Genomic DNA, 12,075 nt, shown 5'->3' on the forward strand with positions numbered 1-12,075 from the left:
ATAGGGATGGATCAAGAGTGTGAGTAAATCAAGGTTGTGGACAAATGAAGAAAGTATCCCCCCCCCTTTTGAGTTTCACCGACAAACCTTGGATGATGAGTACAGTTGACGAGATGATACGGTTGGAATCCAAATCATCACGACCCTGTCCGAATTTCTTTTTTTTTTTTCTTGGGTAAGGTAAGACTGAAAAAAAAAGGGGAGAAGGTTGAGGTCATGTTTCCATTTTAAAGTCATGGTGATTTCATGGTTGTGACACAACGAGGATACCCTTTCTTTTTTTTTTTTTGAAAAAGAAAAAAAAACAAACAATACCGAGATGATCTGTGTGTTCCCCTCTTTTTTTCATTATCAAGATCATCACTATCATTACATAACAAAAGAAAACTTTAATCTGACAGATAATAAGGGACAAAAAGAATCAAATGAAAGGGTTTTTTTATTTTTTTTTAATGTACAAAAGATGAAGGGGGGAAAAAAGTATGTACTAAAGATTGTTGTTGTTATTTTTTTAGGGAAAATAAAGGAAAGATAAGAAGTTAATATGTATATATAAAAATTGAAGAAGCTAACTAGTATGTAAAAATGTGAAAAGAGGATTTCGAATGCAAAAAGGAAAAGATGGGTAATCAAAGAGAGTCGATAAAGGAAGGGTATAAAACTATAATACGTGTTGTGAGATGTATAATAGATCAGAGATGATGATGTGTATATATAAAAATATCTATACTTTCACCATAGGAGGAGGAGGAGAAGAAGGAGGAGGAGTACGAGTAGCAGGTGTAGAATCTGATGGATCATCTTCATGTTTTCGTTTTCTATCTTGAGTCACAGTTAATAAAGATACCAAGTCGTCTTGAGTCCATAAAGCTTCCACAGGAGTATGAGATAATAATGAAGAAGTACGTTCAGATTCAGTTGTTGTTGTTGTATCCTGTTCTTCTTCTTCATCTTCGTCTTCGTCATCCTCTATCAAATCCAAACTACTAGTGGTTTTGTTGCTTTGGTCCATATTTGTTGAATGAGTAAGAAGTGAAGTGTTCGTTGTTGTTGATGTTGTTGTTGTTGTAGTTGTTGAGTCTTCGAACCAAGATGGTAAGTAACCGTCTAGTAATTGGTGAGAAAGATAAGCGTCTTGTTGATGAAACCACCATTCTCCTTTCTGTTGTTGTTGTTGTGTTAAATATATTTCTTGTTCTCGAGCATTATTCCAGAGTCTACATTCATTAATAAAAAAAAAAAAAATAGAAATAAAAATAAAAATAAAAAAAAAGAAGAGGAGTTCAATACAATTTCAATATTTGCGCAGTAGTAAAAATTATATATACTTTGTGATATGTAATGTTTTCCATAAGGGCATTTCTACTTTGGATTGAGTAGGAGGATAGATTTTCTGGCGGCTAATCGATGCGAGGCGCTGCATAAGAAAGAGATCTGAATATTCCATTTTTCTCCTCTCTCGTAAGACAACACACACACAGACACACAGACACACAAAAGACTAATATAGTGTGAGTTTTGCGGGAGGTAATACACAAGTATATAAAAAAAAAAAAATGGGGGAACGGAAAAATAACAAAAAGGAGAGGAAAAGTGAAAAGAAAAAGGGAAAAAAGGGGAACCCTCTGATTTGGGAAAAAAATCATTCGTATTTAAAAATAGAACTATCCAATCATATTTCTCAAAATAAAAGTCGTACAACTTGTATCCTACCCAATAAGATCTTTTGTTCTATATAAACTTGTTGTATTTATCATCATAAAAAGGAAAAAAAAATCATTACCATCATCCATCTATCATTAACAACATATATTATAAAAAAAAATGCACGGACCCCATTTCCCATAAAAAGAATCATTTCTGTTTTATTATTTAAATAGACAAACATTTAAGCAAAAAATACAAATACTAAACTAGTCAAAGAGATTAATATACAAGGTAATAATACAGGTTGTAAACTAAGACCATCACTAGTAGTAGAACTTGCCACACCATTGACAGCTCCTCCTAAACCATTGGCAGCTGCTAGACCCACACGATTTTGACCCATATCAAATACCATATAAGCACTTCGTAAAAAGGAATCACCAATCAAAAGCATACTGGAACCAATACCATTACTAGAAGAAGTTTGCATAGGAGCAATTCCAAACATACAAAGTCGAGCTTGATCAGCGGTTGATGCATCGAGAGGAATGACCAAATTGGATACTGGCACTGATAAGGTCACAGGATTACTGCTCACTTGACTAGATTGAGACATTTGCAATACAACCGAAGCGGACGAGGAAGCTTTAGCACAATCGATATAATAAGTTTGTGATGAACTATCTAATTGATAACCACTACTACCACCAGCCACACTACTGATAATAGATTCAGCCATAGTTGTTGGTAAATAGGTTAAAGTCGTACCGGTATCCAAAATAAATGTTCCCACCCCTTTTGTTCCTGTCTTGCTGCTTGTGAAACTATAAGATTGATCTGTCGTGTTGCTACCTGTACCAGTTACTGAGATGCCTTGAGCATACACCATCCAATAATAGTAATTACTGTTACTGCCAATAGAAGCCGTACTAAGAGGTGCCACTGGTAAATAGACCAAATCACCTGTATATTTACTTGAATCCACTCCACCAAAAATCACTTCACCTGCCCAACCACTAGCTGATTCTTTGTTCATATAGATGGAGAAGATAGGATTAGCAATCAATTTTTGTTGTACCATGTTGAAAACTGCAGGATTGTAAGGAGAAGTAGATTTGCCAGAAGTAGTTGATGCTGTCAATGATGGATAACCAAGGCCAAGAATACCATTACCAGTAGGTTTACTAGGATCAGAAGATGAATTTTGTCCTGGTGTTCCACTACCTGTACCTCCCATAGATGAACTTCCAGTCGTAAGGATATCAGAAGTTGAAGAAGCAAGACCGAATTGTTGATTAGTAACTTGAGCTCCAGCAATGGTTACAGTATCTGTTGAATAACTACCATTGACCGATCCAATACCTAATTATAAAATAATAATATTTTAGATCATCCATCAAGTTTTTTTTTTTTTAATTCAATTTATTTATTTATTTTTTACCATATTGAATAGAAAATGCAGTATTGAGATTTTTGTATGTAGAAGAGGCAGTAGGATCAAAACGAGAATAAGGACATGAAGTAGTTGGACAAGAAGAAGAAGGAATCCATAAATCAGCACTATAGAAAAAAAGGAAAAGAAAAATGAACACGGTGTTTGAAATTTCTATAGTTTTTTTTTTTTTTGTACCTTCCAGTATCCAAAGTGACGGTAAAGTTTTGAGCAGGAGAACCAACACCAATTTGTATAAGATATTGAGAACCATCATCATTATAAAGAGGTGCTTGAAAAGGATCTCTTTTTTCCAAAGAACGTTTTCTTCTATTAGCCAGAGTTAATGATAAATGTTCAGCTCGACTTGATCTTCGTAAAATAGGTGCTCGTATCAATGAATTGTCTATTTCAGGAAGAGAAGCAGCTGAAATACTTGTTGTTGTTAATAATAATATTGTACATAATGATAAAAGTGACATGATTTAGTATAAAGAATAAAAAAAAAAAAAGGAAAGAAAGAAAGAAAAAGAAAAAAAAGAAAAATCTTTTTTTAAAGCAAAAAAATATTATGTGGAGTATTAAAATTGACCAGGCGCTTCATCACAAAAAAACTAATCTGTTTTAGGAAATACGGTGTAACTTTGACCATGTGTTGCGCCTGTTCAAGGTAAAACTTTGATCAATGCCAAGCCAACAGAAAAAAAAACACCGTAGCAAAGAAAACCTAATTTAAAAATCTATTCTTTTTATAGTTTTGACATCTTTACATCATTGTTTATTCAATAAAAATACATAAAAATAAATAAATAATAATAATATTTAATCTAAAATAAATCCAAGTTCACGAGCTAAAGAAGTATCCAAAATATGATCCGTCAATTCCACATTAGAACCCAAAATACCTTGATCATCTTCTTTAAGAGTAGATTGATTGAATGAACTTCGTCTTCGCTTGGTGATAACCCAAATCAATTTAGATACAAAAGGTCGTAATTTTCGTATCATATCTTCACCATCATCGTATTCCCATCCACCTTCGATATGTAATTGAGGTTCCAAATGTCGAATAAGATGTACTTTACCTTCTTCCGTTGAGCAAAATAATACCTTGCGTAAATCCAATCCTTCTAAGGATTCAAGTAATTTCTTCATTTCTTCTTGTTCTTCTTCACTTGTCACATGAATGATAATATATACTTCATGATGTTGAATTAATTGTGATAATAATGTTTGTCCATGTTCATGAAATGCATAATTAGGTATAGCTACGTCTGATGATGGATTCCATAAAATTGTCTATATATATATATATAAAGGGAAATATTAAGTTTCATAGAAATCCAAGTTGTCAATTAAAAAAAAAAAACTTTCATGTTGTCAATAAAAAAAAAAACTTACATTTTTTAATGAAATAGTCACTCGTTTCCTCTTCTTGCTATTACTCTTGCTTGCTAAGAAGTTCCAACCTGACTATATATATATAATACAAATATTAATAAAAGAAGGAGATTTATGGTTAGTCATCGGGTACGCTAACGGCAAAAAAAAAAGTGAAAAGAATCTATACTTCTTTTACTTTTGGAAGACAATATAATAATAAACTTACTCGATTGTTTGTGTTAGTATCATCTTCAGGTCGAGGCAATGATTGTCTTGGTCTTCCATTGCTACGTCTATAGAGGTAAATGGCTACACTCACTAAAGCAGCTGCTAGTGACGAATAACCTAATAAACGTAAAATCCATTGTGGTAAACTTTGTCTTGATTTTGTGTTGGTCATATTTATCCAATGAAGTATGGAAGGGAATTCAAGTATAAAGAGTAGAAAGAAAAAAAAAAAAAAGAAGGTGAAGGAAGAGGGAGAAAAAAAAAAAAGATGTTTCCCCAGTTGAAAAATATGAAGTATACGGTGTTTGAAATTGGCCTATCTCTCTCCTCAATTTCACGTGTGTCTGTAAGCTTTGACAGACAAAAGAAAAACATGAAAAGGAGGGAAAAAAAAATAGATCACCTATATACAATGATGCTTGTTTTCTTCTTTATGGAAACATCTACTGATGATCGATGATTATTACTAGCAACGAAAAAAGGCGGGATAAAACAATGAAAATGAGTGTCAACCAAAAAGAAATCAATTCATTTGTTAAAAAAATACGCGTTTTATTTAAAAAAAAAAAAAAAAAACAAAAACAAAACAGGTGTAAGTTGATCATCCTTAACTAACTAACTAAATAATTATATGGCATATCCTATTTTTTGTCATCCTTGTCATCTTTTACATCACGATATTCCCCTTCGGTTGTATTATTGCCAGAGGAACCAGTTCCAGAGTCAGTGCTGCTACCACCTTCATTTTGAGATGCACGCTACAAAAAAAAAAAATTAGATTCAACTACCAGTTTTTTTTTTTTTTTTTTTTTTTTACCTGTTTATAAATCATTTCAAATAATTTTAGACTTGATTGTTGTAATTCATCAATCTTGGCTTTGAGATCATCAGGTGCTACAGAGGAATCACCACCTTGAGCTTTAGTAACATCTTCACGCAAAGAGTTGATTTGACCACGTAATTTTTCAGCTTCAGCAGAATCCAATTGATCTTTAAAGTCATTCAATGCCTTTTCAGTATCAGTCGCCACAGAATCAGCTCGGTTTGCCATTTCAATAGATTCACGGTATCTTCGATCAGTTTCAGCATTTTCTTCTGCTTGTCGTACCATATTTTCGATTTCAGATTCACTAAGACCAGAAGATGCTGCAATCGTCATGGATTGATCTTTACCTGTAGCTTGGTCCTTCGCACTGACATTGACAATACCATCAGCATCAATATCGAATTCAACTGCAATCTGGGGTACACCACGAGGAGCAGGAGGGATACCAGTTAATTGGAAGTTACCCAAAAGCTTATTATCACGGACCAATTCACGTTCACCTTGATATACCTTGATATCCACTGCATTTTGTCCATCGGCTGCTGTTGAGAATGTTTGTGATTTCTTGGTAGGAATAGTCGTATTGCGATTAATCAGACGGGTAAACACACCTCCTAAAGTCTCAATACCTAATGACAATGGTGTCACATCCAATAAAAGAAGATCGGTCACACTACCAGCAAGTACACCACCTTGAATAGCTGCACCAATGGCCACTGCTTCATCAGGATTTACACTCTTGGCAGGATTACGCTTAAAGATGGATTTAACAGATTCTTGTACCTTGGGCACACGAGACATACCACCAACTAAAATCACTTCACCAATATCTGCTGGTTTGACATTTGCATCACGGAGAGCTTTTTCACAAGGTCCAACTGTTCGATCGAGGAGCGGTTGTACCATTTCTTCAAACTTGGATCTAGTCAATTTGAGGTTAATATGTTTAGGTCCAGTTGCATCAGCAGTGATGAAGGGTAAATTAATTTCCGTCTAGTATATAAAAGAAATAAAATATAATGGTTATCTTTTGTTATTTTTTATTATTGTTATTATTAGTTACCTGAACGGTAGACGATACTTCAATCTTGGCTTTTTCAGCAGCTTCTCGGATACGTTGTACGGCCATACGATCATTTCCAACATCAATACCAGACTGTATAAATAAATAAAGGGTAAGTAAAAAAAAAAATTTTCATTCCCTATGATCATTCCTTTTTTTTTTGTTACCTCTTTCTTGAATTCATTAATAATCCATCGAACAAGTAAGATATCAAAATCTTCACCACCTAAATGTGTATCACCATTTGTACTTTTGACTTCAAAGACACCAGATTGAATTTCCAAAATAGAGATATCAAAAGTACCACCACCCAAATCAAAAACAGCCACTTGTTTGTCACTGGATTCACCACGATCAATACCATATGCTAGTGCAGCCGCAGTAGGTTCATTGATGACACGTAAGACATTCAACCCAGCAATGGTTCCGGCATCTTTGGTTGCTTGACGTTGAGAATCATTAAAGTAAGCAGGAACAGTGATAACTAATTAATATAATAATGAAGGTTAATGATATGTTTTTTTGTTGTTGTTTTTTTTTGAATATATTTTTACCAGCATTTTGAACCTTCTTTCCAAGATAACTTTCAGCTGTTTCTTTCATTTTGCCAACTACAAAGGCACCAATTTGAGCAGGACTATATTTTTTCCCATGAGCTTCTACCCAAGCATCACCATTTGTGTGAGCAATAATCTTGTAAGGAACTTCTTTGATATCACGTTGCACTTCTTGATCAGTGTATTTTCGTCCAATCAATCGTTTTGTAGCAAAGAGTGTATTTTCAGGATTTACCACAGCTTGACGTTTGGCAGGTAAACCAACCAGTCTTTCTCCTTCTTTTGTAAAAGCAACCACAGAAGGAGTCGTGCGTCCACCTTCAGAATTTTCTATCACACGAGGTGTTTTGCCTTCCATTACAGATACGCAACTATTAGTTGTACCAAGATCAATACCAATCACTTGTCCTTGCACCTTTTCACTATATATAAACACAAATTTTAGTTTTAATAATCCTCATTCTTCTTCTTTTTTTTTTTATTTACTATTCTTTGTTGTCACCATTTACCTTTTATTTCGTTTTGCTAATACAGATGGCAATCCTTGACTAGCCTAATAAAAATATAAAATAAATAGAAAAAGTTTACTGCGCGTTCTTTTTTTTCTACCCTTTACTTACCCGATATAACGCTGTTCTTGAACTACTTTTGAATGCATTTGACGTAAGGAGACTATACATATTTCAAAAACGATTTAATACACAAATGCAGACAATGTAATAGAAAAAAAAAAGAACCGAATAAATAAAATAAGAGAAAGAGAAGTATGTGTGCGAGAAAAAAAATAGAGAAAAACAAAAAATTATGGCGAGGTGAAAAATAAAATCAGCCAAACTAATTTTTTTTTCTCTTACTGCATAACTCCGGAACGCATGGGATTGTTTCTCTGGCCAATTATATCGAATAAAAAATATCTAAATTTGGATACTTAAACCCACGGTAAAAGAAAAAAAAAAGAATACAGAATAAATACTATAGAATCAATTCTTTTTTTTTTTTTTATTGATAAGATTTTTGAGTTATAATAATATATAAAGGAAGGGAAGGAAGGAAGGAAGGAAGAAAGAAAGAAAGAAAAAGAGAGAGAGAGAGATGGGGAAGACAAATAATACAATATGAATAATAATAATAATAATAATAAAAGGTATAATATATGTAAATATATATAAACGATGAAATAGGGATGATTCTACTTAAACTAAAAGGTCATTCCGATACTAGTCACATTCTTCTTTTCTTCACGTTCCACCTCATCCAACAAGAATCCTTTGCTTTCGTTCCAATATAAACCGCCACCTTGAGATCGTTCATCAATCACATCTCCAAGTACCAGTATTTGATATTGTCGATTCTTGGCTATAGTTTTGGCATCTACACGAAAAGGTCGAAGAAGATTGGCTGGTAAATGAGTACGTTGAGTAATACCTGAAAGTAATCGAGAAGTAAAACTAGGTGTACTGGGTGGTGTATCTCGTTGAGGACTGCTAATGTTGTTACCACTACTTTCATTGGGTGTCTTAACTTCATCTATATCATCATCGTCATCAAAAGAATCATCATCATAAGAATCATTATCGTGATGTTGTTGTTGATTATCATATTCTTCCTCATCTTCTCCATTGACCGATGATAATGGCGATTCTTCCATGTCATCTTCAGGAATAGTAGGATCTTGAAGTTGTTCATCGTGTTTGTTATTACGGTAAGATCGTAGCATGCGTCGTCCAGGATCAAACATGATTAAATTCCTTTTTCCATCCTTCAATAATTCAATACCAATCACTGTTCGACTATGTCCAGAATGTTGAAGATAAAGTGGAGGTCGATTTGTAACATGGACAACCTTTTTTTGATGTTGTTGACGTCGTTGATCGTCTGATGTTGATTTCTTCTTCGGAATTGCACTTTCAAAATAACTTTGTATCCAATCCATCAATGCCTCATGAGTATTGTTAGGTCCAGTAGGTCGATGAAAATCCAAAATAGTACACCGAATGCCAAGATATCCAAGTATACTATATACCTCAGTGGTGCCGATCCATTTTCGGGTTTTGTACACTTGATGATGTAGCTGTGCTGCTCCTTGAGGATCAAAGCCTTGTTTAAGAAAATAAAAAATAAAAATAAAAAAGATGAAGTGAGCACACAAATTATCAATTGTTTCTATACACATATATATATATGACATACCTTCGTCCCAAGCTCTCTCTAATAATATTTGAATACCCGAAATGTCAGAAACTTGTTGAAGAATAGAGGTACCATCTTGTTGTTTACGTTGTAAAAAAGTCATCAACATTTGCGCGTTTCTATAACCACATCCCCATCCAAGATCCATCAAGCCAGTAGATATATGGTCAGTAAAGGAGCTACAAAGATAAGCAGCCACAGTATTTCCTTTTCGGTTTAAACTTGTAAAATGTGGTTCCAAACGGGGTATCACGCCTATAATAGAAAAAAAAAAGTGTTTAGAAAAAAAAAAAAAAGTTTCTTAATTCAATTACCTGCAGTTCTACTACTTTCTTTCAAAGCATTTAATACTTGCCAAAGTTCCTTGTCTTGATTAATACGAGTTCGAGCAAATGGGGTACTAGTAGGTTGGGTATAAACTCTTTTACTGTCCTGAGAGTTATCCAAATCCATATCGTCTTTTTGCTTGCGCTAAGAAATAGGAAAAAAAAAAAAAAAAAAGAAGTGGGGAAGAATAGGGGATGAGGGAATAATTTTAGAAGGGAGAATGAAAATACAAAATTTTTCATTTGTTAGCAAAAAGTATTATATAGGCAATTGTTCTTTATATATTTGAGTTCCGATAGTTCTGTTACTACGGTAAAGACTTACTTTAGTCAGAAGGGATTCATTTTTCGGTATATCTGTAGATAAAGAAGTGTTGCCATTCTCAGTAGAATAATCTAAAAAAATATATCATAATAAAAAAGAAGAAGAAAAAATTGTTAATCTATTGGGAGATCTAAGCTTGTAAAAACTTTTTTGACTCATCAACCATGATGATCTAATCTTTTTTTCTTTTTTTTTATATATTGAAATATAAAAATATGTAAATTACTTTGTTGTCCAAACGATGTATCCGTTTCGTGTATAAAATCGCTGGGTAAAGTCGACATAAATAATAAAATACTATAAAAGAAGGGAAATAATAAAAAAAAAAAAAAATTCAAAGAGAAGAAAAAAAAAAATGGGAAAGCTCCTCTGGGATTTAAAAAAAACTGTTCTTGTCTCAGAAAGGAATACTTGGTCTTTTTTTTTTTTCTTTTGCCTTTCTTCTCCGTTTTTACTCCTGAAAAAAATTCAAACCCGCACTCCACATACATGTTACCTGGGAAAAAGTCAAGGCGTTCCTCTGTTTTATTCGTTCCCAATAAACGAATAAAGCAATTAAATACTAATCTTCAAGATACCATAGTAACAACTACTATTTCATCATCCAACCAAGTCAATAATACTACCTCTGAACACCATTCGCATAATCGTAGCACAACAAATGATATTACCAGATCTGATTATTCTTTAGACTCATTATTAGATCAAGACGTAAATACAAAATTTATATTATTTATTTATCTATATACTTACCTTTTTGTCTTTTTTTTTTTTTATCTCGATCTAATCAAATTATATAGAAAGGCCTAATTGAAATCGATACTTGTTCTAGTTCATCTCCATTGATCGACCTCACTTTGGATGATACTAGCAACAAACCAACGAATGATATGTCTCCTTCACCAGCATCGGCATCAAATCCAAAGTCAACATCATCCAAAACATCTGCTTCAAGAAGAAGGATCAAAAAACGCGTCCTAGTTGCAAATCGAAAAGTACAAACCGCAGCATCCTTGTTATCACCACCGTCTCAGTTACCGGATTATGAATCACTGACATTGCCTGAATTGAGAGTAAGCTAAATAATGGTAGAATGCGTACATATGGACTTTTATTTATATATTGCTATCATTATTATTTTTATTATTATTATTATTATTTGATTAGAATGCGCTCAAAAAGTATGGATTTAAATCAAAGGATCGCAAGTCAATGATCACTACCTTGAAAAACCTGCAATTATCATTAGGAAACGACGATCCATCGTCGTCGACATCAAGGTTATTATCATCAGTATCAACATCAGGATCATCATCATCATCATCGATACCAGCATCATCATCATCGATACCAGCATCATCATTACCACATTCAGCATCAACACCGGACACACCACTGTCCTTGGAGTCTCGAACCAAAAATAGACCCTGCGAGGACGAAGCAGTGAGGCAAGAATTGTTACAATATATCAAAAGCAACTCAAAAATATGGGAAAGTATACTAAGATATGAATCAGTTGATTTGGAGAAATGTGCTGAAGGATTGCCCAGGGAAAAGAAGAAAGCTCTACTCGAATTCTTGGATGAAAACGTAGGTTATTATAGCAACTGTTTTGAATATAGCTCTTATTTACTTATTATCTTCTCTCACTCTTTTTTTTCTTTTTTTTTTTTTTTTGTGTTGATAGGCACTTATCTTCAAACCTCCAAAGTCTAGATAGATACTTACTAGATAGATAAATTTATTATTAGGACACATTATTATCGATGATACTTATGCAAACGAAAATAAATGAAAATCCAAAACTTTATGGGCGGTATTTGAATACAATTCTTTTCTATATTTTTCCTTTTTGTCTCGAACGCTCACCCTCTTTCTCTTTTCTCTCTTCTGATTTGTATTTGTCAGTGACTATGGGAGATATTGAAAAGGTATACGCACCTTCATGTCAAATTAAACATGAGGTAATCACATTGGACTTGAAAAAGATAGATACTTGACGGATTATTTGCTTTTCATAAACAATGCTCGTGTCGAGAACCTCAAAATCTCAACTTGACATTTTACTAATCTAATCTTTTTTTTTTTTTTTTCCGTT

General features: G+C 33.4%; 6 protein-coding genes across 6 annotated transcripts; 1 reads left to right on the forward strand and 5 right to left on the reverse strand.

Moving 5' to 3' along the window:
• Nucleotides 1-416: 416 nt before the first annotated feature.
• On the reverse strand, nucleotides 417-1,616 carry BX664DRAFT_334000 (uncharacterized protein). The gene is made up of 2 exons (XM_051545628.1): nucleotides 1,329-1,616; nucleotides 417-1,217 (listed from the first exon to the last, which is right to left on the reverse strand). The coding sequence occupies exons 1-2, from the start codon at nucleotides 1,445-1,447 to the stop codon at nucleotides 725-727; spliced, it is 612 nt and encodes a 203-aa protein (XP_051400667.1). The 5' UTR covers nucleotides 1,448-1,616; the 3' UTR covers nucleotides 417-724.
• A 210-nt stretch (nucleotides 1,617-1,826) lies between these two features.
• BX664DRAFT_379489 (aspartic peptidase domain-containing protein) lies at nucleotides 1,827-3,561 on the reverse strand (the record flags this gene model as incomplete). The annotated part of the gene is made up of 5 exons (XM_051548858.1): nucleotides 1,827-1,908; nucleotides 1,966-3,009; nucleotides 3,089-3,207; nucleotides 3,278-3,506; nucleotides 3,543-3,561. The coding sequence occupies 5 exons, from the start codon at nucleotides 3,559-3,561 to the stop codon at nucleotides 1,889-1,891; spliced, it is 1,431 nt and encodes a 476-aa protein (XP_051400668.1). The 3' UTR covers nucleotides 1,827-1,888.
• Nucleotides 3,562-3,901: 340 nt separating this feature from the next.
• BX664DRAFT_261992 (uncharacterized protein) lies at nucleotides 3,902-4,862 on the reverse strand (the record flags this gene model as incomplete). The annotated part of the gene is made up of 3 exons (XM_051540701.1): nucleotides 3,902-4,378; nucleotides 4,481-4,525; nucleotides 4,689-4,862. 3 exons carry the CDS (start codon nucleotides 4,860-4,862, stop codon nucleotides 3,902-3,904), a joined length of 696 nt encoding a protein of 231 aa, XP_051400669.1.
• Nucleotides 4,863-5,239: 377 nt separating this feature from the next.
• BX664DRAFT_334008 (hsp7-like protein) lies at nucleotides 5,240-7,921 on the reverse strand. Its single transcript, XM_051545629.1, has 7 exons — nucleotides 7,757-7,921; nucleotides 7,646-7,689; nucleotides 7,134-7,558; nucleotides 6,747-7,063; nucleotides 6,580-6,672; nucleotides 5,508-6,509; nucleotides 5,240-5,448 (listed from the first exon to the last, which is right to left on the reverse strand). Exons 1-7 carry the CDS (start codon nucleotides 7,814-7,816, stop codon nucleotides 5,332-5,334), a joined length of 2,058 nt encoding a protein of 685 aa, XP_051400670.1. The 5' UTR covers nucleotides 7,817-7,921; the 3' UTR covers nucleotides 5,240-5,331.
• Nucleotides 7,922-8,155: 234 nt separating this feature from the next.
• BX664DRAFT_281059 (peptidase family C78-domain-containing protein) lies at nucleotides 8,156-10,292 on the reverse strand. The gene is made up of 5 exons (XM_051541510.1): nucleotides 10,204-10,292; nucleotides 9,978-10,048; nucleotides 9,641-9,797; nucleotides 9,327-9,581; nucleotides 8,156-9,233 (listed from the first exon to the last, which is right to left on the reverse strand). The coding sequence occupies exons 1-5, from the start codon at nucleotides 10,259-10,261 to the stop codon at nucleotides 8,335-8,337; spliced, it is 1,440 nt and encodes a 479-aa protein (XP_051400671.1). The 5' UTR covers nucleotides 10,262-10,292; the 3' UTR covers nucleotides 8,156-8,334.
• Nucleotides 10,293-10,413: 121 nt separating this feature from the next.
• Nucleotides 10,414-11,826, forward strand: BX664DRAFT_334011 (uncharacterized protein). Its single transcript, XM_051545630.1, has 5 exons — nucleotides 10,414-10,688; nucleotides 10,778-11,050; nucleotides 11,145-11,272; nucleotides 11,294-11,567; nucleotides 11,665-11,826. The coding sequence occupies exons 1-5, from the start codon at nucleotides 10,467-10,469 to the stop codon at nucleotides 11,695-11,697; spliced, it is 930 nt and encodes a 309-aa protein (XP_051400672.1). The 5' UTR covers nucleotides 10,414-10,466; the 3' UTR covers nucleotides 11,698-11,826.
• The last annotated feature ends 249 nt before the right edge of the window (nucleotides 11,827-12,075 follow it).

This window comes from Halteromyces radiatus, assembly GCF_025201355.1.
Source record: "Halteromyces radiatus strain CBS 162.75 chromosome Unknown BX664scaffold_4, whole genome shotgun sequence".
Classification (NCBI taxonomy): Eukaryota; Fungi; Mucoromycota; class Mucoromycetes; order Mucorales; family Cunninghamellaceae; genus Halteromyces; species Halteromyces radiatus.

Excerpts from the sequence above, each read along its gene's own strand:
- BX664DRAFT_334000 (XM_051545628.1), bottom strand. The coding sequence starts at position 1,447 with ATGGAATATTCAGATCTCTTTCTTATGCAGCGCCTCGCATCGATTAGC. Across the intron at positions 1,218-1,328 it reads AAAACATTACATATCACAAA|ACTCTGGAATAATGCTCGAG; the intron begins GTATATATAATT and ends TAATGAATGTAG.
- BX664DRAFT_334008 (XM_051545629.1), bottom strand. The coding sequence starts at position 7,816 with ATGTATAGTCTCCTTACGTCAAATGCATTCAAAAGTAGTTCAAGAACA. Across the intron at positions 7,690-7,756 it reads CAAGAACAGCGTTATATCGG|GCTAGTCAAGGATTGCCATC; the intron begins GTAAGTAAAGGG and ends TATTTTTATTAG. Across the intron at positions 7,559-7,645 it reads TTAGCAAAACGAAATAAAAG|TGAAAAGGTGCAAGGACAAG; the intron begins GTAAATGGTGAC and ends GTTTATATATAG.
- BX664DRAFT_281059 (XM_051541510.1), bottom strand. The coding sequence starts at position 10,261 with ATGTCGACTTTACCCAGCGATTTTATACACGAAACGGATACATCGTTT. Across the intron at positions 9,798-9,977 it reads ATGAATCCCTTCTGACTAAA|CGCAAGCAAAAAGACGATAT; the intron begins GTAAGTCTTTAC and ends CCTATTTCTTAG. Across the intron at positions 9,234-9,326 it reads AGAGAGAGCTTGGGACGAAG|GCTTTGATCCTCAAGGAGCA; the intron begins GTATGTCATATA and ends TTCTTAAACAAG.
- BX664DRAFT_334011 (XM_051545630.1), top strand. The coding sequence starts at position 10,467 with ATGTTACCTGGGAAAAAGTCAAGGCGTTCCTCTGTTTTATTCGTTCCC. Across the intron at positions 10,689-10,777 it reads ACTCATTATTAGATCAAGAC|AAAGGCCTAATTGAAATCGA; the intron begins GTAAATACAAAA and ends CAAATTATATAG. Across the intron at positions 11,051-11,144 it reads TGACATTGCCTGAATTGAGA|AATGCGCTCAAAAAGTATGG; the intron begins GTAAGCTAAATA and ends TTATTTGATTAG.